Source organism: Antedon bifida, chromosome 11, assembly GCF_963402885.1.
Source record: "Antedon bifida chromosome 11, ecAntBifi1.1, whole genome shotgun sequence".
Taxonomy (NCBI): domain Eukaryota; kingdom Metazoa; phylum Echinodermata; class Crinoidea; order Comatulida; family Antedonidae; genus Antedon; species Antedon bifida.
Window position 1 is genome coordinate 15813277 of NC_136236.1, and position 27452 is coordinate 15840728.

A 27452-nucleotide genomic window follows, 5' to 3' on the forward strand; every position below is an offset into this window, starting at 1 on the left:
TTAGAGATGGATGGTGTGAGTGACGACAACATAGTTGGAAGTTCCTCTACTGTTGGAATTATCTCATACCACTTTGATACAAATAATAACAGATTGAATGTTGCATCTCATATTTCAGATAAAAAACGTATAGTAACAACTAGAAAAGTGAATTCAGATTATAGTTTTTTGTCTGATGTTACATTTCTTACATATGATAGAAAAGATTCCATAAAGTATGTTTCAGCATTCAATCATGGTGACTTTACATATTTTGTGTCAAACAGAGAAAACCAGTCACACATCAGTAGGTTTTGCAGTAGTAACAATGACAAAGATAAAATCTTAGATACATTTTCAGAAATTTTTGTCTATTGCGTTGGACCAAATAACAACAAATTTGATGTAGTTCATGATATGAAATTGGAAGTGGTGGGGTCATCGTTGGCCAGTTTGCTTGGCTTGACTGGCTCACAAGAAGTTCTATTTGGTGTGTTTAGTAATTCCACTGATAAAAATACTGATTCTGTGCTTTGTATGTTCCCATTGGAAGATATTGAGGATGGGTTTTTTAAGGCTGTTGAAGGTTGTTACTCAAGTGGTGATCCAGAAAGAAATAAACTAGACTATGTAACAGGGGCTCAGTGCCATAATGAGGTAATGAATTACTACATTGACTAAAGTATTTAAGACAATATTAAAGATGTATTGTTCCTTTGACTAATTCCAAAAAAATAAAAAAATAAACGATTTTGAAAAAAAGTTGAAGTATCATAATAGTTATTAACTTTCACCCAAAATTAGTCGAAAAAAAAATCATTTAACTGAAATACAGACATTTTTTTTTCAAAAAATAACTTTGACTTCCAGTCAAAGTTTTCGATCAAAACATATCTCATAATGCAAGGGGCTTGTTTGGCTACTCTGTATGCATAATCATAAAACTTCCTTGCGATCTGTGTGAGAACACCTTCTCAACTAACTGTGCCCGCGATGACTTTCCAGACGAAATGTAATCAAATTAATTTACCTGTTAATTACGTAAACTTGTTGTTTTTTGCTCGAATTTTCGACTTAAAGCGAATAACTTTAATATTACTTTGATATGGCCAATTTAAATTTAGAATATTCTGACCTTCATTTTTGTGTGTTTCAAGGAACAATACATCTTTAAAGTACAAATTATGATCTGTTATATATAAATTTACAGCCACAGAAAAAATTCTAAACCTCCCAGTGATATAATGAAATTTAATAACCGGTAGTTGTTTTGCTGCCTGGTGCCCATAATTTGCGGAACATCGATGTAGAGCATTGCCATCTTTGAGTTATTTTGAGTTAGATAGTGAATTAATTCATATAATATATATATCCTTAGCACTTTGCCAAATATAAAAAACTTAATTTATTTAGTCAAATAATTTTGTTTAATTGCAGATGAATGATTTAACAGATTTGATTGAAGGATTCTTCTGTGTTCCAAGTAGTTCTGGTGTCAAGTACTCACAAGGCATTGAAAGTGAGGCTGTCAAATCTCAGTCCATAATGCATTTCAAAAACACTGAATTAACATCAGTTTCAGTGGCTGTAGAGAACGCTAACACAATAGGCATTCTGGGAACACAAGATGGAAATCTGATTAAGGTAAACTATATACACATAGACTGCATGTATAAACACAGCATATTTTGTCTAGTCTATTTCGTGCCTAGCTTACCTGGATAAACCAAAAATAGCCTTTTCTTCTCGAAGAGCGAGATATAACTTGAAAAGTAGAAGTTTTCATTGTAAGGTAACAACAGGGTGGAGGAAGGTGGAAGACTGGAGTGGAATTTCCTGTATTTATTAACAACTAATAATTAAACTACACAATACTGCAATTGTTTGTATAGGTACACGTAAACAACAGAAGTACAGCTACAGAGTATGAGAGAATGACACTTGACGAAGGCTATCCCATCAAACCTGACACTATAATTGATGCCAATGGAACCAGCTTTATCATCCTCACTGAAAATAAGGTAATCCACATAATTTGACAAATTCATGGTCTGCCCAACAGTATTGGGTTTTCTGAACATATTTTACAGAACAGAAAACAATTTTGGACCAAAGTTATAGGTTTTTATAGTTTTTTCTTCATATTTCTAGGAGTTGGGGTGGTATAGTCAGTAGGTTTCTATATATAACACACTATTTATTTGTTTTTAAGGCAACTTTATTTGATATTCAATATAAATGTAACCGATTTCTACTAAAATCTACTGTATTTTGTATGCGTTTTCATAAAATGATATTTTTTAAGTTTGCATTTTTTGTCCCTTTTAGTTGTTGAAGATTCGAAGTGAGATTTGTGGCCAGTATATGACTTGTGATGAGTGTGTAGGGATTGAAGAAGGTGGGGCAGATCCATACTGTGGTTGGTGTACATTGGAAAGCAGGTAGAGGCATTTTTCTAACCTAAATCATTTATCAATGGTTATGTAATGTAATAGAATGTTTCACAATTTAAGTTTAAGTTTTTTTGTTCATCATTATTCATCACTCGTACTACATCAATCAATGGAAACTACATCCATAGTTGACAATTATGTTATTATGCATTATGTACTCTTTAAAACAATACAAACACAACCGTAAGGTTATTGTACTGTAGAGATGACAGGTTGTTTTTATTCTGTTCTCAGATGTAGTCGTTCTAGTGAATGTTCCACTGGCTACTGGAAAGCAAGTGGCTCAAGTGAATGTATTGCAATACAAACTGTTCCAGATTCTCTACCAATTTCTGATTGGAGACATGTAAGTTCTTTACAATATTATTTCTCTTCACGTACCTTTTAAATTAAACACTGGAAATTATCTTGTACAACACTCTGTCAATGATGGTTTATTACGGTCTAAAATCTTTTTTAGCATTCCAAAAACCAAAATATCGACTGATGGTTGAAATAACATTGAATAAGAACATTTCTGATTATCCTAAAAGATCTGATTTCTCAAGACAATTTTTATTTTGTAGACAATCCATTTGTCAATAAGCCAACTACCAGTAGACCAGAATTACACATGTCAATTTGACAATAAAGTTGTTAAAACTAACGCCATTGATTCCACGCTTGCGTGTGGCCCAATACCACAGCAACCTTTGATACCACCAGGACAAGGTAACTTCCTTACAACATTTTGTTTAAATGAATTAGTATTGTGGATGTTTATTTGCTTTTTATTACTTTATGATGACATTTTACATTATAAATCAATTCAATATTTTTATTTTGTTCCTTCTTTTTTGTTGTTTATTTTATGTAGTGTACTGGTATCATTTTATTTATTGTAGGTATAAAATCATTAACACTTGGGTATTTATATTTTTGGAATTGACTATATTATTATGTTATCATGTGATATGGCTTGTTCAGTAGCAACTCATAATACAAAGAGCAACCCACCAGTTACTACTACTGGTAGCGATTCAGATTCAGGAATTAATGGAAATACCAATAATACAAATCGACTAAATGAACTCAAATTTGATGTGTTTGAGTCCATTACAAATTTTGCAGGAAACTTTGATCTAGATCCTGACCAAAATTTCTACAAAAACTGCACAAACCTTTCTAATTATTTTCTTTGTGATCAATTTGCATGTAAATTTAAAACAGTAGATACTCAAAAAAGTTTTTCTAGTATCCACTTTAATGCAAGAAGTCTCGTAAAAAATTTGGATGCTATCATGGAATTTATTGAAACTCTACATTTTCAGTTTGATATCATTGGTATCTCGGAGACATGGTGTAATGAAAATAGTCCACCGTTAAATATACCTAACTATACATTGTTATCTAAAAATCGAAACGGTAGAGTAGGTGGTGGGGTTGCTTTGTATGTAAGTAACTTAAGATCATATACTCAACGAAATGACATTTCCTTGACAAATATTTCATGTGATTCAATTTTTATTGAAATTAATCAAAATCATGGAAAGAATATTATTGTTGGTGTTGCTTATAAGCCACCAGATGTAAACAGTAACCACTTTGTGGACGATTTTGATAAAATACTCACAACAATAGATAAAGAAAATAAGCTAAACTATATCATGGGTGACTTTAATTTAGACCTTTTACGATATACGAGTATAAACTCAACGCAAGACTTTTTAAATATATTATATAGTAATTTCTATTTACCCTTAATAAATAGACCGACTCGAATCACTAGTAATACTGCTACATTGATTGATAATATTATAGCTAATTCATGATCTACCTGTCACAAGTGGTATATTATACTGTGACATTAGCGATCATCTACCAATTTTTCAAATCACTTCATTTATAAATGATTCATTTCAAAATGACGTCCCTATTCAGTCGTATCGCCTAATAAATCCTCTAAATATTGAAAATTTTAAACAAGATCTGGCTACAAACGGTTGGGATGATGTAATGTCTTTGTCTAACCCTGAAAATGCTTATGATTTGTTCCAATCCAAATTTACAACAGTATACCAAAACAATTTTCCATTGCATACTGTTAAAAACAAAAATAAGAGAAAATTAAAACCATGGATGACTAATGGGATTTTACAGTCTATTAAGCATAAAAATAAACTGTATAAAAAGTTTCTTAAATATCCAACAGGCCCAAATGAGTTAAAGTATAAAACCTTTAGAAATAAATTGAATACTCTTGTAAAAACATCTAAATTAGCTTATTATAACGAACAATTTTCCAATACTAAATCGAACATAAAGAAAACATGGGATGTAATAAATAATTTATTAAACAGAAAAGTCAAATGTAAGCAAAATACTAATTTTACTTGTGATGGTCGATCTTTGGATCAACCGCAAGATATTGCAAATGCATTTAATGACTTTTTTACACAAATTGGTCCCTCACTTGATAGAAAAATTCCCCCTGGAAACATTGATTATAATGATTATTTAAAACAACCAAACAACCATTCAATGTACTTTTTTCCAATGACCGCTGCTGGGTTTGACGGTTTATGTCCTAATGTGGTTAAAGCGGTAGCAGCCTTAATTAGCAAACCGCTCTGCCATATTTTTAACGCATCATTAGTTAAGGGTATTTTTCCCAGCCAACTAAAAATAGCTAAGAGTTACACCCGTTTACAAATCTGGAGACAAAGGAGACATTAGTAATTATAGACCAATTTCTATTTTATCATGCTTCTCCAAAATTTTAGAACGTATGCCTTTGTTAGAACTGTTTCTTTTCTAGATAAGTACGATATTCTTCATAATGGTCAATATGGTTTTCGTAGCAAATTTTCTTCTTCAATGGCTCTAGTGGATCTTACAGATAGAATTATAAGTGCATTTGAGAACAAATCACATGCAATAGGTATTTTTTTGGATCTATTCAAAGCATTTGATACGATAAACCATAACATTTTATTATATAAGTTAAGTTATTATGGAATTCGTGGTGTTGCTTTACAATGGTTCAAAAGTTACCTTGAAAATCGATCCCAGTGTACAAAATATGAATCTTTGCTGTCGGAACTGCAAAATATAACATGTGGAGTACCACAAGGATCGCTACTTGGACCACTATTATTTATTTTATATGTTAATGACATTTTTAAGACATCGGATCTTTTTTCATTTATACTATATGCCGATGATACAAATATATTTTACAGTAATGATGACATCTATGAATTATATCGTACTGCAAACAACCAACTACATTATATTTGTGAATGGTTTAAGGCTAATAGATTATCATTAAATTCAAAGAAATGTAATTATATTATTTTTAGTAATAAGAAAAAGAAGGCTGATGATGTAGATAATTTAAAAATTGTACTTAACAATGATGACATTCAAAGAGTAGAACAAACAAAATTTCTCGGTGTCTTAATTGATGAGCAGTTGACTTGGAAATACCATATCATTTGGTGACGCCACCTTTTTGGAAATAAATGTTGATTTTGATTGATTGATTGATTGATATTTACATTTAGTTGATTTTGGTGCTTATTTAACTTTGGTTATTGTTTTACTTCGTCGGTTATTCAATCCTCCCATACATTTTCTTTTCATTTATCATAGTATTGTAGGGGACCTCGTGACACTTTTGCTTCTAATGAGGTGTTCCCAGTTATTCTTAACTGAATAAATATTGAATGAATGAATATAAACATTTTTTTTTCCAGTTAAAACAAGTGTATTTATATCTGTTCACATACAGTCTGGATTGTCTATTGTTAGTACAGAATTTCCATTCTATAACTGCAGTGCTATAACGTCGTAAGTAACTATTTTTCTAAAGCTCTGGGTTTAATTTAGAAGGTGTGGAGATTACAGAAAAAAAATGTTTCTTTGTTAAATCTTCTTCCTACTACAATTCCTAAAGGAAACATACATACTTCCTGAGAGAGTATTGCCGGAAAATTCTCAAACCGGTATTGTTGAGAAGACATTACCATAATATGGAGTTTATTACATACTAGCTGTTATCTATCATGTTGTTTTTGTTGCATTTAGTATGGTTTATCCAACTACTATATTATGGTGATAGACCACAATGAAAATGATTTAATTTTAATTACTTTTTAACAACTTTTTGTGTCCTTGATATATCCATTTATTGTCTTAAAGTTTGTTTGTTGCCAATTCTTTTATCTAATTGCGTTGTATGTAGGCCTATATATGGATATTTTAAAAATATTAAACTGTAAAAACAGTAAATTTATTTATAGATATTTTGTAGTTAAATACAGTATAGTAATTGTAATAAGAGTTGTAAAAATGGTTAGATTTTAACTGAATGTTAACAACACAATAATTATCTTTTTCTTATTATACCATAATGAATAGATATGTGAAGTACTTTGATAGTTGGTAAAAATTCATTCAGGTTTTACAATAGGTATAAAAAGGATTTCTTTTTGTAATAACCATAAAATTATAAGAGAACTTACAGAATGAAACATGTCAGGTTTCGTAACGTTCTGTAAGTTCGCTTATAATTTTATGGTTTTTACAACAAGAATTCCTTGTTATACTTTGATGGTGTTTACAATGCCACAGAACACTATTAATATTACAATAAAACTTTAATCATCCATGGAAGCCCATTCTGAACGTGCCTATTGTTGTTTTTCACTGGGTAGATACAAATAAACAAATAAACTGAGTGCGTTTAGATAATATTTTCAAAATGAAAAGGAATAACAAATATTAACAATAATGCAATATTTCCTACACAGATTGATATTATAAATACTTATATTGGTAACTTCATTATTTATACAGTTATAAATAATGAATCATCATCGAACACAATAGGAGTTTAATTCATATTAAGTGCGTTTATCTGTTAACAATGATTGGATATATAGAATTGAAGTGAGTGTGTAAGAGCTATTGAATTTGTTAAGTCAGAGACCACAGGAATTCTTATTTACTAGTTAGGTTGTTAGGCCTTTTATCAAATGTATTGAAAGTAAATGAAAACCAACTCAAGTGGAATCGATATTAGAGATCCTGACAAACTAATTTTACGGTAATTAAACAATATACCAATCTCCCCACTAAAATTGAACTGACGTATGTACATATTACCTCATTTTTTATTTGTGATATTAGATGCTCAGAGTGTACAAATAGCCGTTTTGATTGTTCATGGTGTCCATTGGAACACACATGTGCTTATAGTAGTGGGTCCTGTTCTATGATTGGAGATGTTTCTGTCAATTCACAACAGGTATGTATCAGCGTATGTATGAATAAACAAATTACATACTAAAGATACATGGTGGATCTCAATAGAATCAGAAGCTAAAAACATGGCAAATGTAATCTGATTATACTGTGGTTTATTATTTACAATTATCTTTTTATCTTATATTTCTGTTTTATATTTATAAAGTTTTAACTAAAAACTACACATATCTAGATCAACTATATTGCTTATTAATATTGATTAAAAGGCTAACAAAAAAGGCAAATTCAAAATTGTACAAATTACAATGCAAAAGATAGGACATTAGGATAACTGTAGCACTTCATTTTCACCATTAAAAACAAAATCTGTATCTGCCACTGGTTGAATTGAAACTACAATTTTTAGGTAAGTTTCAGGTTTTTTTACAAGACGTGTATAAATCCGTCTTCCTTATCTGAATAACTGACTAATTGATTTAAAAGATATTATTGTTTCCTTTTAGAAGTTCCTGCATTGTTTAATACGTTTATACCCAACCAGGAAATAATGTAAAACTAACAAAAATATTAATAAATATAATAAATTTGGATTTCCATTAACAATATGAAATCATATGTAATCAAAGAAGTTTAAATATGTCACGTTTTTTACCTTTAGTGATTCTTACCTTTAGTGATTAAAAGAGGCTGTGAGCTTAATGCTCGTAATAGTTGCCTCCTCTCCTTTTGTTTATGTGAATGTCGAGGTTGTTTTTGAATGAATTTGTGTTTGTGCTGTTAATGACATGTTCTGGTAGTGAGTTCCATTTGTTGATTGCTCTGACGTCAAAATAGGTATCTCTCCTGATGGTTTTGTATCTAGGTTTTGATAGTGTAAGTGAGTGTCCTCTGGTTATATAACCTCCGGGGTTCTGCCTTAGAGTGAAAAATGAATTTGCCTCAATGTTTACTATACCATGAATATCTTTTGTTTCAAACTTGTTTTAATAATTTGTTTAACAGATGAGCTTTGTTGTGTTTAAGTCTATTTAAAGATCATTGAATTTTGCTGTAAATTTTGGAAGAGTATCTTTATTTATTAAAAACTTGGCAAATAGCCCAAGAGGAAACCATGGGCCAATGGCCCATCACTTACATAAAAACAATAGAGATAAATTGAAAAAAACATCTTTAAAATGTTCTGAAATGTTTGGACACAATAGGGTTTGGACCATGTTACATGTTCATGTCAAAAAATAATAATACTTTAATTTTATTTATGAACATAAGGTAAGTTTTCTGGGAATGTTCTGGCCGCAAGTCCACCTGACAACCACGTTTTTTCATGTTAACTGACAATATTCTCAATGTTATCATTCTGTTTTTCAGCAATGTCCTCAAATAGCATTACAGACTGAACTAGAGTTTTTCCACACTAATATGTCAAAGAAGATTTTGATTAATGCGAACAATCTTTTAAATGTATGTAACATCTATTTTAATTTAATTAATTATTGAATATTTTGTTTTTAAATGTTTGATCAAATCAATATATGAATATTTCCAATTATACAAAGGTGGTAACAACCACTCTTAATTCAAAACAAGCTTAGGCCTATACAATCTTGTAAAAGTATACATTTCTATTTAATGCTTTTATTATTCATATCAATTATTTATCAAACCAACTGTTACTTTTGGTTTTGGCACTTTGGTGAACATCACTGTGATAGTAACATATCATTATCATATTAGTAAACAGAACACAAATAAGTTGTTTTCTTGTAATACCCAAATAAAACTCTGATAAAGAAATCTGTTTATGCATCATGTTTATAGGTCTCGAATTACATTTGCGTCATTAATGGAATTGAAGTTCCAGCCACCAGGATTGATAATAATAACATTATCTGTGACGATTATATGGTAATCAAATAAATTCTAATATTTTATTAATAAACAAACTGTAAATAATATATCTGAAAACTAGAATAAGAATCAGTTGTATCTCAAATTTGAGTATACAGTACAGTATATGTTTTTAGTATTGCTTTTTTATGACAGTATATGACTGAGTATAATCCCATGTTAGAGTAAAATACCATGTTCTAGTATATTCCCATGTTTAAGTATAATCCCTTGTTCAAGTATAATCCCATGTTCGAGTATAATCCCATGTTCGAATATAATCCCATGTCTTGAGTATAATCCATGCTGAAGTATAATCCCATGCAGTGTCCCATGCTCAAGTATAATCCCATGCTCTAGTATAATTCCTTGTTCGATTATAATCCCATGTTTGAGTATAATATAATAATAATAATAATAAAAATGCGCTGCTCTCACAGAATTTATTAGGTCCAATAAAACATATCGGAAATTCGTTTTTTGTACACTATTTAAAAAAACATATAAAGAACGTATAATCCCATGCTCGAGTTCAATCCCATGCTCGAGTTCAATCCCATGTTTGAGTATAATCCCACCTCCCTAATGCTATTAAGACTTTGGTCAAATCCATTGTTAATACACGTGTTTAATTCAACCCTATCATTTTTGCAAAATTTCACACCCAGACTATGGAGTCATATACCATATACAGTATAATCTTATCTAGTTTAATACAAATATTTCATTAAAATTTAAACAAATTTTGTGCCAACTACAGCATGTGATGTATGCATTAACATTTCTTGGCAGATATCCATGTTCCTCTGGCTCATCTGTTTTTTTCTACCATACATTTTCCTCTATTATCTTCTAACACACAACCAAGTTTTATTTCATAAATTTTCCAGAAGATTGTAACCATACACTACTTCCTTATACTAGTTGAACTTAGTCCCTCGTCCCTCCCTGAAGGCATGCTTACAAATTAGTCATCTATCAAGAATGACATCACCTGAAGAAATAATATTATTTCCTCCTGTTTTATGTTTACTAATTTGATTGCATAAAATAATTGTCTTTTGGCAATGAATTCATTTATATAGAGAGTGTACATTGAACTCAATGATAAATACTTATGTTTTTTTCAGTATGTCTCTGATGGGGTATCGCAGGAGGAAAACGTAACAATTGAAGTTGCGTGGAATAACGTTAACTACATTGATTTCAGTTGGAAAGGTATTTTAAAAACAGAACAATAAAATACATAAGGGCCTATTTACTTATGTTTAATAACAAACAAGTATAAATTAAATTTTCAAGTATTAATTCATGGAAATGGAATTGCATTTTTAATTATCTTTTAATTATAATATTGTGACTGATTATATAGATTGATTGAATACTTAATTCATTCATTTATTAATTGAAAAATAAGCATTCTGTTATGATTTGTGTACTAGTAGCCGTGGTAACAAACACAGTGTAATAAGAATGCTGTCATCTTATTGGTATGTAAGATGGAGAGACATATTTTATTTCTCTAGGTGAGCTGACTTAATGAAAAAATTGTCAAATGAAACTATACATTGGTTGTTTTACTATTCTAGAATAAATGATATATAGGGGAGCCTACTTATGGGAATTAGTTGAAGAATATCATTGCATTACCACTTCCTTGAAAAGTATATTTTCATATAATTTTTAAAAACTAGTAAAAAATAGTATTTTAAGTGTTATTTAAAATTATTTTTGTAGTAACTTTGTATGATTGTTCAGTTGGCCGACCTGATTGCAGTAGGTGTCTGTCTCCACTAACTACCCCATCTGAATATAACTGTACATGGTGCAATCCAGCGATGTGTGTTTTGGAGTCCAAATGTTTAACAGGAAAACCATCCTCTTGTCCATTGCCAATAGTGAACGAGGTAAGTAGTTTCATGAATTGTCACTCTTCCCTGATTGGCCCTAAGTTTTTATGGGAAAGCACCATTGCTTTTTCCCTATGTATTTATATATACAACATCATGTGCAGGGGTAGATCCAGCATCATAGATTAGAGGGGCTAAATATTTCATAAAGATAAAAATGATCCGTCTGGTTGCTGAAAATAAAAATAGTGATTATTTTATTTTAAAAAGATGGCTGTTAAATTTTAGGGGGGCTAAAGCATGTTTAGCCTCCACCTAAATCCGTACCTGAAGTAAATCATTGCTTTATATCCTATTCAAACAAAGGAAGAGTCAAAACATTTAAGATGCTACTATGAGGTCTCACTGATTGATCAAGAAAATCATGTGTAATATTAAAATCATGATTATCACTATATGCAATCAATTTATTATTGTATAATTCATTTTTTCATTTTCCAATTGTCTAGATTTCACCTGTTTAATTAAAAACATGATTATCACTATATGAAGTCAATTTTTTATTGCATAATGAATTATTAATTTTCCAATTGTCTAGATTTCACCACAAGTTGTTCCCACGTCAGCAGACGATGAGTATGTTGATGTAATCACTCTGATTGGTCAAGATCTTGGGCAGAGAGTTGAAGATCTGAATATTGACGTTGGTGGAAAACCATGCGAGATTAGAAGTGAATTATATCAAGTTGCCAAAAAGTTAGTGGTTATTTGTTGATCATATAATAATAAAAAACAATGTTTAGTTCTAAAACCACTTATATCCTGTCCCTTTTGTAATGCAAATCATCTTACATCCATGAAAGGGCACCCTGGATATAAGAGATTTTGGAAATTAGCCCTTCTAATATAGTACATATAAGAAAACATAGGTAAATAAAGCTCTGTCTACACTATCAAACTTTATGTGACAAAAATGTCTGATGTGTGCAAATATGGTAGTGATATGACATCATCATGTCCATATATGGGTACATCACATTTTGTTGTCACATAAAGTTTGATAGTGTAGACAGATCTTAAGCTTTGAACTAATACCCTTCTGCCTAATATACTTTCATTAGACAATCATAGTAGTCCTATAAAGTTCAATTTAATAGTAATAATAAACTCAACGGGATAAATCTACGATGGTAAAATAGTCACCCCAACCAAGAATCGAACTATCACTCTCCTGCTTAACATAGAAACACTCTTACATTAGACCATCATAGTCTGATAACTTTCAATTTAATAGTAACTCAACAGGATAAATCTACGATGGTAAAAAAGTCACCCCAACCAAGAACTATCACTCTCCTCCTAACATAGAAACACCTTACATTAGACCATCATAATCCGATAAAGTTCAATTTAATAGCAACATTGTAAAAAAATTAAAACCCTGATTACCTGTTTCAATTTCCTGAACTTGGTTTTGCTTATAAAAGAAAAAACCATAGAAGAACGTGGTAACCTTGGTTTATATTCATATACAGGAGGTTATTAACACCTACAAGGAAACACTTAAGAAGTAAAACACAATGCAGCATTGTATAATACCATCTTGAATATCCTCTTAAGTTTATGTCAAAATATGGTTATTGGCTACTAAATACTACTACTTTATAAAGATCTGTCTACACTATCAAACTTTATGTGACAAAAATGTGATGTGCCCATATATGGACATGATGATGTCATATCACTACATATTTAAGCATATCTCTACCATATTTGGGCACATCACACTTTTTTTGTCAAACTAGTTTATATGCATTTTATTAGGTGATCATTTAGAATAAAATGATCACCTATTGTTATTGTATAAAATCTTTATTATTATTTTTTTTTTTATTATTTTTTTTCTTTTTATTGTTTCTGTACACTATTTTGTGTAACAATTATCTCAAAAAGTTTAATGTCAATGATTACAAAAATTTCAGAATATCTTTCAAATAATACAACTTAATCCTAATAAGCTTTCCAGCGTGATCACTCATCCGTGACGACATTTATACGCCATTTTGCGAAATCACATTATCAATCATATCTCCATAATTCATTATCACATATTAATGAAATTCACTACACGTAAACTTCAGATCAAGGGTAAAAATATTAGCAAATAAAAACGCACGCGCACGTAGGTTCATGCGCGTGATATCGCGCGTTAAAAATTTAAAAAGCTCAAAATTAAGTTTTGATCAATTTAGAGCATGAATTAGGCCATTTGCGTGTTTCAAAAAATTACTGCGCAAAAATGCGTTTTTGCGCGCGCGATACTTAAAAAGCGTAAAAAATATGAATTTTTTTTACAAATCTCATTCTACTCACCATCCTTAGTACATTCACCAAATTTGAGTCAGTTCCGACTTAAAATAACGCTATACGAGCACGTTAAAAATGACAAAATGCGCACATTTATTTTACAAAAGTTCTGAAAATGGTGAAAAATAGGTCTTTTTTAAAATGAAAATAATTCTTCAGAATGCAAGATGACCCCCGATTTTTTTAACTTATTCTGGAAGCCATTGAGTTGTAGATATGAATTCATGTACACATTTTACGTACAAAATGTTTTGACGTCATCAAATGGCCACTTGAATTTAAAAATTAGGATTTGTTATCTTTTTGTGTAGATTATCACATTCAACAGAGCGCATCTTGGTTATGTGTGCTCGAATTTCGCACAACTTTCAGTATGTGCTTGCTTAATTAATTATCTTTATCATGAGTTGACACTATCTTCATTTTAATGACGTCATCACGCGTAAAAACTTGAATAACGTAGGCCGTGTAATTTCACCTTCGCAGTAAATTTGAATATCTTACAGCTCTTCAGAATTGAAGGTTACCTTGATGATTATAATTTATTATGAAAGCTGATGAAATGTAGATATTTATTCATATAAAAATTAAGCCTATCGGATGTTGTGACGTTAACATATGGCCAGTTGAAGTGAAAAAGTAGTTTTTTCATATTTTTCGTCAAAGTTATACACAATTCAAAGAGCGCGCACAGCGCTTCTACGTGCCAAATTGTTTTCCAAATCTTATATTTTTTTGCTCAATTAATTATCTTTCGAAATTGTCATCTTAAAGTTTAGTTTGATAACGCCATCATGCCAAAAAATTAGAACATGTGTCCCGCAATTTCACCTATGCTACACTGTATATAGATATACAGTATATACTGTACATATTGTATATGGCATATAGGCACAACTCAGCACTATAAGCATATAATAGGATGGCATACATCAACATTTTCCGATCGTATGTTAACGTACGTGCATGTTTAAAAAAAAATTAATTTCAGTAAAATGATAAAAATGATCACCTATAATTCGTCAAAGTGACGAATTAAATTCTAGTTTGTATTGGTTATTGTTATAATGTTATATTAAATATGTTTTGTATTCACCATTATGAAATAAACATTATGGAAACTCTGAAAAAATCCAGAAAAAATCGAATAAATGAAAAATGATTAAAATAATCTGAAATGTCTCCTACAATGCTCAGTCAATATTTTACTTTCTCTAATTTTATTACTAAAAATTGTAGGTTGTCCATCATCAAGTGTGGAACACATATTGTTTTGAAACTATTTTTACAAACACATTTTTCTTTTAAATAGTATTTCTTGTGAGGCTCCAAGCTTTCCTAATGCTGGTTCTCAAAGCATTACAGTGATGATAAATGGTAATTCAAGAATTATTGGAAATCTTAAATATCAGGTAAACATCTCAAAATTATAAAATTAAAACTATCATTTTGAAATCCCATTCAAAATGTCAGTAGTATCTACTTCTCAGTAATATATTATTGTTGAATGTTGTTGAAAATGAACTTATACAGGTATTCTAAGTTTATAATGAATATTATACCCAAGTCATCAAAATTACCGCAATGTAATGTGAACATTATCCGCCATCTTGGATACACTTTAGCAGCCAAATTGGCATTTAAATGCCCTCACTTTGGAGTATAAAAATGACCAGAATCGTAACTAATGGAGTAGGTTGAGGGGTCAGGGAAGAGGTACCTATTCTGGTATGGGTATTTCTTTTAGTAAACACAGTCTATCATAAGTAGATAATAAAAAATTGAATCAATCTAATCTTCTAGAATTTGCTAAAAATAGATTCATAAAATGGCTCCTTACCCCTATTAAACTATTCTGATTTTCCTTACTCCTATTACTATTTCAAACTTTCTTGTTACAACATCTGCCTTTCCCTTCACTAAACCATCTCATATATTTGGTTATAGACACCAACATTCTCTACTGTACAACCATCAGAAGGCATTGAGGCTGGAGGTACTGTGATCAAGATTAGAGGCAACAACCTCAACTTTAGTTCTACATCTGTCAGTATTGATGAAGCTGACTGTGAGATTATAAGGTATGTTAAATGATCTAAAGCTCTGTTTACACTATCAAACTAGTGTGATGTGCCCAAATATGGTAGTGATATGCCCAAATACGGTAGTGATATGACATCATCATGTCCATATATGGGCACATCACATTTTGTTGTCGCATAAAATTTGATAGTGTAGACAGAGCTGTATACACTTTCAAAATTTCTGTATTCTTATTTATGTTGCTTAATTTGCATGGTTGTCAATATCTAAATGTTGATTATTTGCAGGATGATTAAAATTTATGCTCTTTTTATTTTTACAAAATATGTAGAAAAAATAGCAACGAAATTAAATGTAAAACTGGAACTAAAGTCAATGGTAACGGGACAATTATGGTCAAATTTGGAAACGTTGTATATGATTCTTCGGTCAAGTATTTCTACCAGTCAAATCCAACCATTGATGATTATAACCCTAAAACAAGCATAAAAGCGTAAGACATCTTATTTCTATTACTGGTGTTAAACCACCTTCTTGTACAGGCTATTATACATTTTAAAAACTTTATCAAATGTGATTTTATAATTTGAAAATGATATTTGAATTTCTATAAATCATACAGTGGCGGTCGGATTGTAAGAGTGAATGGCAGTAACTTTCAGTATGTACAAGATGCCAAAATGAAAGTTGAATTAGACGGCCACATTTTTGAGTCGGTAAGTATATTACATAAGCTCATCAGTATCATTAAGTACTGAACTGATACAAGGTGCCCTGGCATTTCTCCTCACCTTGTGATTTTCCTTTTGTTGTATCTCAAAATGCTCTACGACTCCTTCTTGGATTGTAGATGTAGATCTCCATTTTTGTCTGATGAGTTCATACAGTATGTCACCACTGCCAAAAGAAATGTCACTATACGATTGGACTCTTCAGTAAAAGACAGCAATAACATGCAAACATCATAATCTCACTAGAGGGATTGCAGTTTATATAGATAATTACATGCAGTGGCATAACGCAGAGGCCTGAGACCCCTGGTTTAGGAACCCTAAGTCGCCCTCCAATGCTGAAGGCCTTTTTCGACATATTTTAATGCCTGTTTTCCTCTGGGCACTGCTCATGGGCCCCATAAGCTCTGGGCCCATGGGTTTAGCCAGTGAGCGCTCATAGCCATTACGCCATTGATTATATGAGATATGATTTATGTAAAGTTACATGGTCTGCAATAAGGTGTTCTGAATCAGTCTTCTTGTTGTTTGTTGTTTCCAGTTTTTTCAAGGAAGTCTATGATAATATTGATTTTCTCTTAAACAGAATTGCACAGACAAAACACAAGTATCAATGATATGTAGTTCTCCTGCTGTTGAGTTCAACGCAGCTCGCAGAAAACGACAAGCGGACAATAGAGGGAAGGAAGCAAGTGTTACATTCGTCTTTGATGGTTTTGATTTTGATGCTGATACTGGTGGTGTTACATTTTTTCCTGATCCCGTATACTATATTTTTACGAATTTTTCTTATACTCTTGTAGATGATGATGGCTTTTACACATTGTCAGATGAAACACATATTTTACTATTTGTAAGTATAAATTAAACGTAAAAGTAATGATGTTTCAAATGATTGATTCATTCTTAAACTTAATTAACTAAAGATTTGAAGAATACATTTGTATCTCCACTGAGATCAGCCACTGATACTCACAGCATTGTCATTTTTCCAGTAACTTTCTTTTGGATTTATAAAGAATACAAATAAACAAATCAAAGTTTCATACAGTATGCCTATTTGACTTATTAATTGTTTATTTTCTCAATGCAATATTTATTATTATGTTCCCAGGGTGTTGATTTAGAATTGGCTAGTGATAAAAGCGATGTTACCGTTTTTGTAGGTGACACCAAGTTGAAGGTCGAAGAACTTGGTAAAACATATGTCAGGGTTGCTCTTCCTAAAGAAAGGCTTGATTCTACCATGGTCACGGTAAGAGCATTAATGCCAATTTACACAGACGAGCGATAACGGTAATACAAATATAAAATCTATGTTATTCCTTATGACCATTTAAGCACAATGCGGAGCGGTCGGGCGATTTCCTCTCAGGATAGATACAGATTTTACATGGGACAATCTACGCTTTTTTCCCACTTACCGTTACCACTCGCTAGCTAATAAAAGTGTTTCATAGTCTTGAGGCCATGGACATATTTTAAAAATTATATTTTAAATTCCTACCAACAGAGCAGCTGAAACTGTACATTAAACCTTGCATACATAGTATAAGTTATTGTCAAATTTTTTTTTAACTGGTCTAATTTTTTTTTAACTGGTCCAATTGTTTTTTAACTGGCCCAATTGTTTTTCAACTGGCCCAATTGTTTTTTAACTGGTCCAATTGGTTTTCAACTAGTCCAATTGTTTTTTAACTGGTTAATTGGTTTTCAACTGGTCCAATAGGTTTATAACTGAAAAAGGAGTCTCATAAGACAAACCTTCCCAGCTTCCTGAGACCCCATTTCATCATTCTTTTTGTTTAAACACTGTACATACTGTTCATATTCATATTAAATTGTTTAAAATAATAGTAATATTTTTTTTGTTCACAGGCAGATCATAATAATATTCACGTACAGTTTGGAGAGATTAGATACCTTACCAATAAAGTTAATTTCCTTTCAATAATCATTGCTTGTACGGTAGTGGTGTTCATCATCATTATAGCTATTCTGACTATTAGGTATCTTCGCAAGTCACACAGGATTAAAAGCGAAGTTAAAAACATTCGTCTTGAGATGGAAGAATTAGAGATGGCAGTACAAGAAGAAGCCAGAGAAGGTATGTAATTGAATCTTTTTTCCGTTTTACAATAAATACATTTTAAAATGTTTTTTTTTATCCACAACAAAATTATGTGAAAATGTGATGGTACAGGTATACACATTAAATAAATCATTTCTTTTATTTAATTTCAGCCATAGCAGATCTAGCCCTCGGCTTGACTGACATTACTGACAATTTGAAGGGAGCTGGCATGCCATTTCTTAGCCATCGTGACTATGCTTGTAGTATGCTGTTCACTGGCTTTGAAATTGTACCCGACTCTTTTGAAATCGATGTACGGGTAGGTGACATTAGCGATCTTTCAAAATTCAGCACAAAAAATGATGGACTTACTAGAGCACATGTTTATATCCAGAACAATATGTTGCATTTAATTGTTAGTAAATTGTCTTGCCTAACGATACGAGCAATGCGGCAAGAGTTGGATTTGAACTCGCGATCAGTAATCCAACGTCCAACATACTGCGCCACACAGCCTCACTAAGATAATAAGATATACAGTGCCGTCAATATTTTGTTTTAAAGACACAAAAAATGTTGTTATATAAATATTTTTGTTTATTCCAGGATGAAGATGAAGTTAAAACGAGCGCACTTTTGAAATTCTCAAAGTTGTTGTTAGACAAGCAGTTTTTACTTGCGTTCATAAGAATGATGAACAATAACAGACAAATCACAATCCGAGAAAAGTAAGAACTAATGTACCTTATCTGATTCAAAGGGTCCCTGGATATCAAAGAACCTTTGAATATGCAAATATATTTGTAATTATATTTTAGTTAACTATGTTTTTTAATAACTTTTTTGTTAAATTACAGGGGTAATTTTGCCTCCTTACTCACTGTTGCAATGATTATTGAGAACAAGATGGAGTATATGACTGAGTAAGTAAACTGAAAATTCAGATAAAATCATGAATAAGGCTGCAATGTTATTTATTTTCAAACTAATCGATTTATATGTTTTTTTTAAAGAATACTTGAGATTCTTCTCAAAGAGTATATTGAAGACCATGTGTACTCCAAGAAAGCAAAACAAGTTTTAATCAGGTACGTTTATAGAACTGTTTGCAGTGATAGTGAAAGTGATACTTTTACCACCTTTTCAAGATGTAAAATAATGTTATTATAAATAAAGCATTTTTTGTGAACGCTTTCTTATTATAACCTTAAATTTATCATGAGGATAGATTATGATATTTATGACAATATTTTATACAAACTGCCTTTTGTTTGTAATAGTAAGATACAAAGAAATTTGTTTTTCACAGTATTCCATAAAGATGTAAATAACACAAAAAGCCTATTTTTCCTTTGGTGGCTTTGGTTGTGTTGTGAGTACCGCAGACAAATCTATCATTCATAAGATTGTTGTCATACAGTACAGCTATTACTGCTCCGTTCCCACACATAATCCTACGTAGCCAATGCGTGTGGCATTGTTTTTGATCGCGAACTGTAATGATGGCAGTATACCAGCCTTACAGGAAAAAAATTCCAGAAAATAAATGTTTTGTGTAATTTTCAACTTTTTTCAGAAATGAGACAGTGACTGAGAAACTGTTATCCAACTGGATAGCATTATCTATGTACAACTATCTAAAGGTAGACAACATTTCTTGTAAAGACTAAATTTTAAGATCAGAAAATAATATATATCATTAACAGCTAAATACCTGTTTGGTGAACATTAATTTCACCATCATTTATAGCTAAACCTTTATTTATTTAAACGATATGTTTGTATTTATTTTTGCAGTACCATGCAGCGTTCCCTCTCTATTTACTCTTCCAAGCCATCAAATGTCGGATCAAGATGGGACCAGTAGACGCTGTTTCCCATTATTCCACTTACTCCCTCAGCATCGATCATATTTTGCCGTCAGGAATTGATTATAAGGAAATTGTGAGTTCAAATTTAAAAGAAATTTTCAAAAAGGCAGAAAGAAAGAAATTGTAAGCTGTAGGGCAATCATTGACAATCATTGACAATATAACTAGCTGACTCTAAGTACTGTATATAGTATAGTACTGTACTGTATTACAAATTCTGTAATACAGTGTCATTTATGTATCACAACTGTATCATAGAACATAAGGCTAAACCTTCCCTAAACTTTATAGGCACGCTGTGTGATATATGTTACACTGTATTAAAGAATTTGCCTATATACTGGATAGATAATTCCTCTGTGTTACTGAATAGAGTTACTATCCAATGGTCATTGATTACTCTAAATCCATTTTTCAGACTTTAGTTGTTGTACTAAGTGATGATGATGGTGAACAAATAGAGGTCAAAGTATTGACATGTGATAGCATCTCTCAAGTAAAGATGAGGCTTTTGGATGCAATGTATAAGAATTCCAACCATTCAGACCGGCCAATGATAAGCGAAGTTGACCTCGGTAATTATGCTTTGCAAGACGTTTTAAATGCATGATGGGACACTAAAGACTACGAAACAGTGTTGAGTCCAAGTATGGTAGTCACAGAACTTATAGTCATACTTATTGATTGTAGACATCCACATATGTTATCTTGTATTATCTTTGGCAAGGCCCTATTACTATTCGCAGTACAATATTTGTAGGCATAGATAAACTTTCTTACATAATACTATAAAATATAAAATTGTAGACTCGGCTCCTCTATCAATTAAAACATACATAAAACATTAATACCGAAAAAAACACATTAAAAGGCTTTAACTTCACAACTTAATGTATAAATAATAAGATCATTGTTTATTACTATTAGAGTGGAGAAACGGAAAAAATGGTCATTTGGTACTACATGATAAAGATGCAACGTCACATCGTTCGGGTCGCTGGCAGAAAATAAACACTCTTGGGGACTTTGGTGTAAGTAGATATTTAACGTTAAAATGTTTGAACATATCAGTCAATGGTTCTTAAGGAATCAGCATCAGAGATGGCATAGGTTTGAGAACTGTGCCATCTATGTTTTACTCTCATTGCTTGTCCTTCGGATAGGACATCAACTAAATAAATGGAGATTTAAACTAAATATTTTTTTACTAATTTTAACTAAATATGATTACTTTGTTTTTGAACCAGGTAACAGATCAATCAGTAATGGCACTGGTTATGAGGAAGAGTGTTAGCAATTGTGATGTCCAAGTTGAACTAGTTAGTCCTACTAGTAACAACAGTACAAAATCACAAGGTACTTTCATATATTTGCAATTGTATGAATAATAATGTCAGTATTACAGGGCCGTAGCCACCAGTATGGTTGATAAGGTTTCAACCTGACAACGTTTTCACAGAGGCCTTTGACAACACAGTGGCTTGAACAGAGATTGTTCCCTTTTCCTGCAAAAACCGCAACACTTTATTTCTTGTGGCTACATCACTGGCTAAGATAATATCCATAAACTTGCATACCAATTTATGTGATAGATTCTATCAGTTCTGCTATTGCAGTCAATTACTAAAACAGTTCAAAATGCCCGTGTTAATAAGAACAAAATTCGGACCTTTCTCTACCATGTGAAATTTGAGGTTTTGGTAGTTTGCAAGTAATCTGTGTTTCAGACCCACTACAATACTGCTTGATCAGTTTTCATTTATTAGGTTACACTTTTGTTTTTCTTTCCGCATTAGGGTACCAAAACGTTGTACTGACAACAGAAAATGCCAAACAGTTTGACTTCCAAACCGAGGAAGGCATGTCATATTATCATCTGGTAAGATTTGATAATTCTATATTTAATAATAAGAGTAATACTAATATTTCATTCATTCTTATATAGCGCATAGACAAGCTATAAATATCTTGCCTTATGTTTCTTCATTATATATTATTTGTATTGTTATTTTTGTTAGGTAAAAGAAGATGACTTTCTTGAAACCAGAGACAGATCCGCGGCTCCAAAAGAATTCAAACGAGGTCAGACTATACAGTACAAGAGGAAGAAGATGGTGAAAGAGATTAATTTTCCAAGACTGGTTGCCACAAAGGTACATAAAGGTTAATATTATGTGGAGAGAGAGAGAGAGAGATGGCACACCAGTAAAGACTTCTCTTTGTCCTACTATCTACAATATACCTGTAGTAAGCCTAAAGCTCTGTCTACACAATCAAACTTTATGTGACAAAAAAAATGTGATGTGCCCATATTTGGACATATCACTACCATATTTGCGCACATCACACTTTTTTTGTAAAACTAGTTTGATAGTGTAGACCATGACCATCTTTGATGGACATGCTGCTGCCTTGTCTGTGTTCTTTGTCAAACTGGTTGTACTTATCATTTAGATAAGCTGCTGGATATATTTACATTAATGGTGCACATGTAATAATAATGTTCATAATTATTCAAAAGACTAGTGGATTGGCTTCTGGTGTTCGTAGTATACAGTGCTCTATAATAATAATAATAATTTATATTTATTCCAGAATTTTATAATTTAAAACTCTTAAATGCTATTTGTTAGCATTGCACTATTACTATAATTGTTTCTGATATTTTATTTGTATAAATTAGAACACTATACAGGAGTATGTGGATGATATGTTTAAAGCTATTATGAAGCCTCCCAGCGATGCACACAAAGTTCCTCTTGCTATCAAGTACCTGTTTGACCTGTTTGACAAGGAAGGAAAAACACATGATGTTGATGGTAGCATTCTGAAGACCTGGAAGAACAACAGGTGGGCTAGAATATGACATTTATATTAGAGTTACCAGTGGCTATGAGCACTCACTGGCTAAACCAAGAGGCCCCAGAGCTTACAGGGGCCCCTGAGCAACGGTCAGAGGAAAAAACAGGCATTCAAATATGTCGGAAAAGGGTAAAAACTTCCAAGGCCTCCACTTAGGGTCCTCAGGCCTCTGTGTTACACCACTGAGAGTTACATATGGCCCTTTCATGCTTAGTTTTCTGTGTAAGTTGGGTTAAGGGGCACACTTATCACTTACTGATTAAAAATAAAATTGGTGAAAAAGGAATCTTGATATTTTTGTTGCAGTTTTCTTGCACGGTTCTGGGTTCAGGTAATCACTCATCCCAATTTCATCTTCGACATCGCTCCCATGAGGTCGGTAGATGTCGCTCTTGATATCATTTCTCGTATGTTCCTTGATTCTTGTTCTGCTGTGAAGATCAAATTTACCAAGGTATTGTATAACATACATTCTATTTATTTATTCATTCAATTATTTCATGTTGAATCATACCAGGTCATTTAAATGAGACAGCAAGAGTTACCAGTCATGCATTATATTTTATACTGAACGACATGTGATATGAAATTAACCAATCAAATGGCAAAGATACACTCGGCTTATAATATATAATATTTCATTTTTCAGAAATCTCCTGTAAATCGTCTGCTTTATACCAAAGAGATTGAAAATTACCGTCCACTTGTTGATCAGTTTTATTCAAGTGTACGTGACATGCCAGACTTCACCCGTAGCGAGCTCGTCAAAGAACTAGAAGAATCGGGCAAGGTAATGTTAAAACAGGAAAATTCTTCTGTTAATATAGTCCTTAGAAAAGTAAGATTTGTCTTGACATTCTGTTATGTTGTCAAATTGATATAGTTTTGATTGTTATGCTACAACTTCTGGAATTTACCTATCACAATCTTAATTTCTTCCTATAGTATTTATGTATGTATTTATTTTTTATTTATTCATTCAGTAAAATCACATTTTTATCGGTGGCACACATCATTCAATATATGTATATACTAGTAATACTTAAAGACCCCTTCCCTGCAATTTTGGACGTTTTTTGGAAAATAATACATATATATCACTTTAAAAACATTAAACCATGTCATTCCTTGTCTTAAATGTACGTTTTATGGTAAATTATGATAAAAAGTGAGAAACAATGCACTACCTAAGTAGCTCGCGGTGATCGACCTCTCGTGGACGGTCTTAGGCCTAGCCTAGCTAGGCTTAGTTTTGTAGGCCTAGCTGGTAAACATCGGTAACGTACGAACATCGTACGCTAGCTATATACCTAGCCTGACGTTGTATAGTTGCTGCATTAATTGTCTTTCTATTTTTGCCAGACTCCGTTGATACAAATTGGGGAAAACCCGGTATTTTCGCTGAAAAGTTAGGAGTCTTCCATTTGTTTTGGCCTCACGATCGATCGAAAAGTGGGCGAATTACAGGTGAAAAACAAAAATATCAATCCGCGCGCAATGCATTTTGGGATTTATAGCGGGCCGCTATAATTATTAGAATCGACTTATTTTTCACATTTTTAACCGTTTAAAGACGAAAAAAGTTATCGCAATAGGACCATATAGTATTATTTTTACATTAAATATAGTTTGTGATCTTAAATTAGATCTAAAAAACGTAGGGAAGGGGGCTTTAATAAGTATGCTTTGTTTAGTCTCTGTCCATTTATTTATATTTTCTTTCTTTTTTATAGAATTTCAGTGGTTTGTTTAGTAAGTCAAGCACCTTATCTCACCTGCATTTATATGCCGAAGAACACTACCCTGAGGTAGGTCTCCTTTTCTTTAAACACCGCTACAATAAATAAAGTAGTGTAAAATATATAAATGATCTTATAAAGGCCAATTTACATACTAACTGTAAGCGGTAAGCAGAAAATAAAAATATAGAATCTATGTTATTTCTTATGACCGTTTACACAAAACGCAGAGCGAATGTGCGGTTGAGCAGAAATCCGCTCAGGTTTCATACAGATTCTAAGTAGGACAAGCATGCAGTTTTCCGCTTACCATTACCTCTCGTCTGTGTAAATGCAACATTGATAGGCAGGAGTTTCTTGTGTTATCTTGTTGTCTTATTCATATATCATCATTTTGTGTTATGTTTTGTGTGTGATACTTAAGATTGAGATATATTCTCACTTTTATCAATAATGTTCTTAGAATTACTGTACTAATTAGTTATTCATTACCCAATTCTATTTTCATGACTATACATTCTTTTCATTTCTTTAGTTAATAAAGACTTTGGAAGAGGATGAGTTTGAAGGCAACAACGATATAACTGATGAACTGAGAGCGATACTGGACAAAGACTAACATTCTTGGGATAATGGGATTTGTTAACAGAGATGTAGCCACAAGAAATAAACTGGTCCGGTTTTCGCAAGAAAATGGAACAATTTTTGTTCAAGCCACTGGGCTGTCAAAGGTCTCTGTGAAAATGTGGTCAGGTTGAAACCTTACCAACCGTTACTGGCCACAAGCATTTTTACAGTCTTTATATATTGATAAAATCAATGAAAAGTTTAAAAAAAATATATATCATATTTTATTACTTGCACATTCATTCTGCTTTATATAAAAACAAATATAATTAGATTTATTTGTATGTTTTATTTAATTATATAAATAAACAAATTGAATTATAGATATTTTTTTGGCCATCTTATAGTCATATTGTAAAAAAATATTACAGGATTTGAACAAGTGTGTTATAACTCACAGGATGAGTATTGTACTGTTTGACCGTAAACCCATATATGGTACTTTACTTGCACCGGTCTGACATAACCATATACAGTATGTATGTATAATCAGAGTCGTGTTCAAAATTTATTTAAAAAATAATTTACCTTTATTCATGTACTGTACTGAATGCTCTGTTTATTGTGAGTTACTTAAAGATATATTGTCCCCCTAAAAAATAATTTTTTAAATTTTTTTTGTTGAATATGCCATTTTAATATCACATAATAGTTATTCACTATGACCAAAAACTTGAACCAAAAAAAAAACATTTTCCACCAAAAAAATGTAATTTAAAGATGTATTGTCCCTTGAAACACAAAAAAATGAAGGTCAAAATATTCTAAATTTAAATTGGCCATATCAAAGTAATATTAAAGTTATTCAAGCCAAAACAACAAGTTTACGTAATTAACAGGTAAATTAATGTAATTACATTTCTTCTGGAAAATCGTCGCGAGCGAAAGTAAACAAAGATTTCAAATCACGAGTATGCATTATGCATGATGCTAATTAGGACTGTTTACAACTTGTCACAGTTGAGAAGGTGTTTTCACACAGATCTCGAAGAAATTTTATGATTATGCATACAGAGTAGCCAAACAAGCGCGTTGCATTATGAGATATGTTTTGATCGAAAACTTTGACTTCCAGTCAAAGTTATTTTTTGAACAAAAAAACGTCTGTATTTCAGTTAAATGATTTTTTTTTTTACTAGTTTTTGGTGAAAGTTAATAACTATTATGATACTTTAAAATGACACACTTTTTTTCGAAATATAAAAAAAAATTTTGTTGGGAATTAGTCAAAGGGACAATACATCTTTAAAGCAAAATATACCTAAATTGTCTGGAAGACAATGGTTTTTGGTTGAAATTAACCATTTCGTTTGTCTTTTTATAAGTGAAATAATTATTTTTGATAATTTTTTTTCTACAGAAGTGAATAACTATTTATTAAAACCGTGAAATTGCCTATTCAAAATCTGATTTTATTCATCTTTATTTTTTCATGTTTTTGGGGGACAATATATCTTTAAGGTTAAGATGAAGTCCTGGTATAGTCATAGAGGGGGGAGTTTCATCGACATTTAGGTCATATTTTCAATATATATATATACACTTAAGCATTATTTGTGAGAATATAAAGTATTTTACTCCTGTGTGGCTGTATGCTTGCTTTTCAGTGTAAAATTGCTATAACTCTATGATTGCTATCAGGGGTCCAATACTTTAAGAAATTATGTGAAGTTATTATGGCTTCTAGTTTTGTAAATACTGGATCCTCTTCTCGATAAG

The 27452-nt window shown here is 31.6% G+C and overlaps 1 protein-coding gene and 1 pseudogene across 1 annotated transcript; both read left to right on the plus strand.

Moving 5' to 3' along the window:
* The first annotated feature begins 206 nt into the window (after positions 1 to 206).
* Positions 207 to 27177, plus strand: LOC144855458 (plexin-A1-like). Its single transcript, XM_078713329.1, has 36 exons — positions 207 to 636; positions 1417 to 1623; positions 1872 to 2000; positions 2308 to 2420; positions 2667 to 2778; positions 2999 to 3143; positions 6170 to 6263; positions 7605 to 7722; positions 9051 to 9143; positions 9501 to 9587; positions 10700 to 10787; positions 11307 to 11476; positions 12018 to 12175; positions 15099 to 15198; positions 15734 to 15867; positions 16161 to 16322; positions 16452 to 16545; positions 17147 to 17413; positions 17675 to 17815; positions 18439 to 18667; positions 18805 to 18953; positions 19241 to 19362; positions 19492 to 19557; positions 19648 to 19722; positions 20211 to 20277; positions 20432 to 20578; positions 20924 to 21080; positions 21433 to 21536; positions 21753 to 21861; positions 22302 to 22384; positions 22524 to 22658; positions 23189 to 23355; positions 23674 to 23821; positions 24017 to 24157; positions 25101 to 25175; positions 25642 to 27177. The coding sequence occupies exons 1-36, from the start codon at positions 397 to 399 to the stop codon at positions 25723 to 25725; spliced, it is 4710 nt and encodes a 1569-aa protein (XP_078569455.1). The 5' UTR covers positions 207 to 396; the 3' UTR covers positions 25726 to 27177.
* On the plus strand, positions 3386 to 4638 carry LOC144856135 (uncharacterized; annotated as a pseudogene).
* Positions 27178 to 27452: the final 275 nt, after the last annotated feature.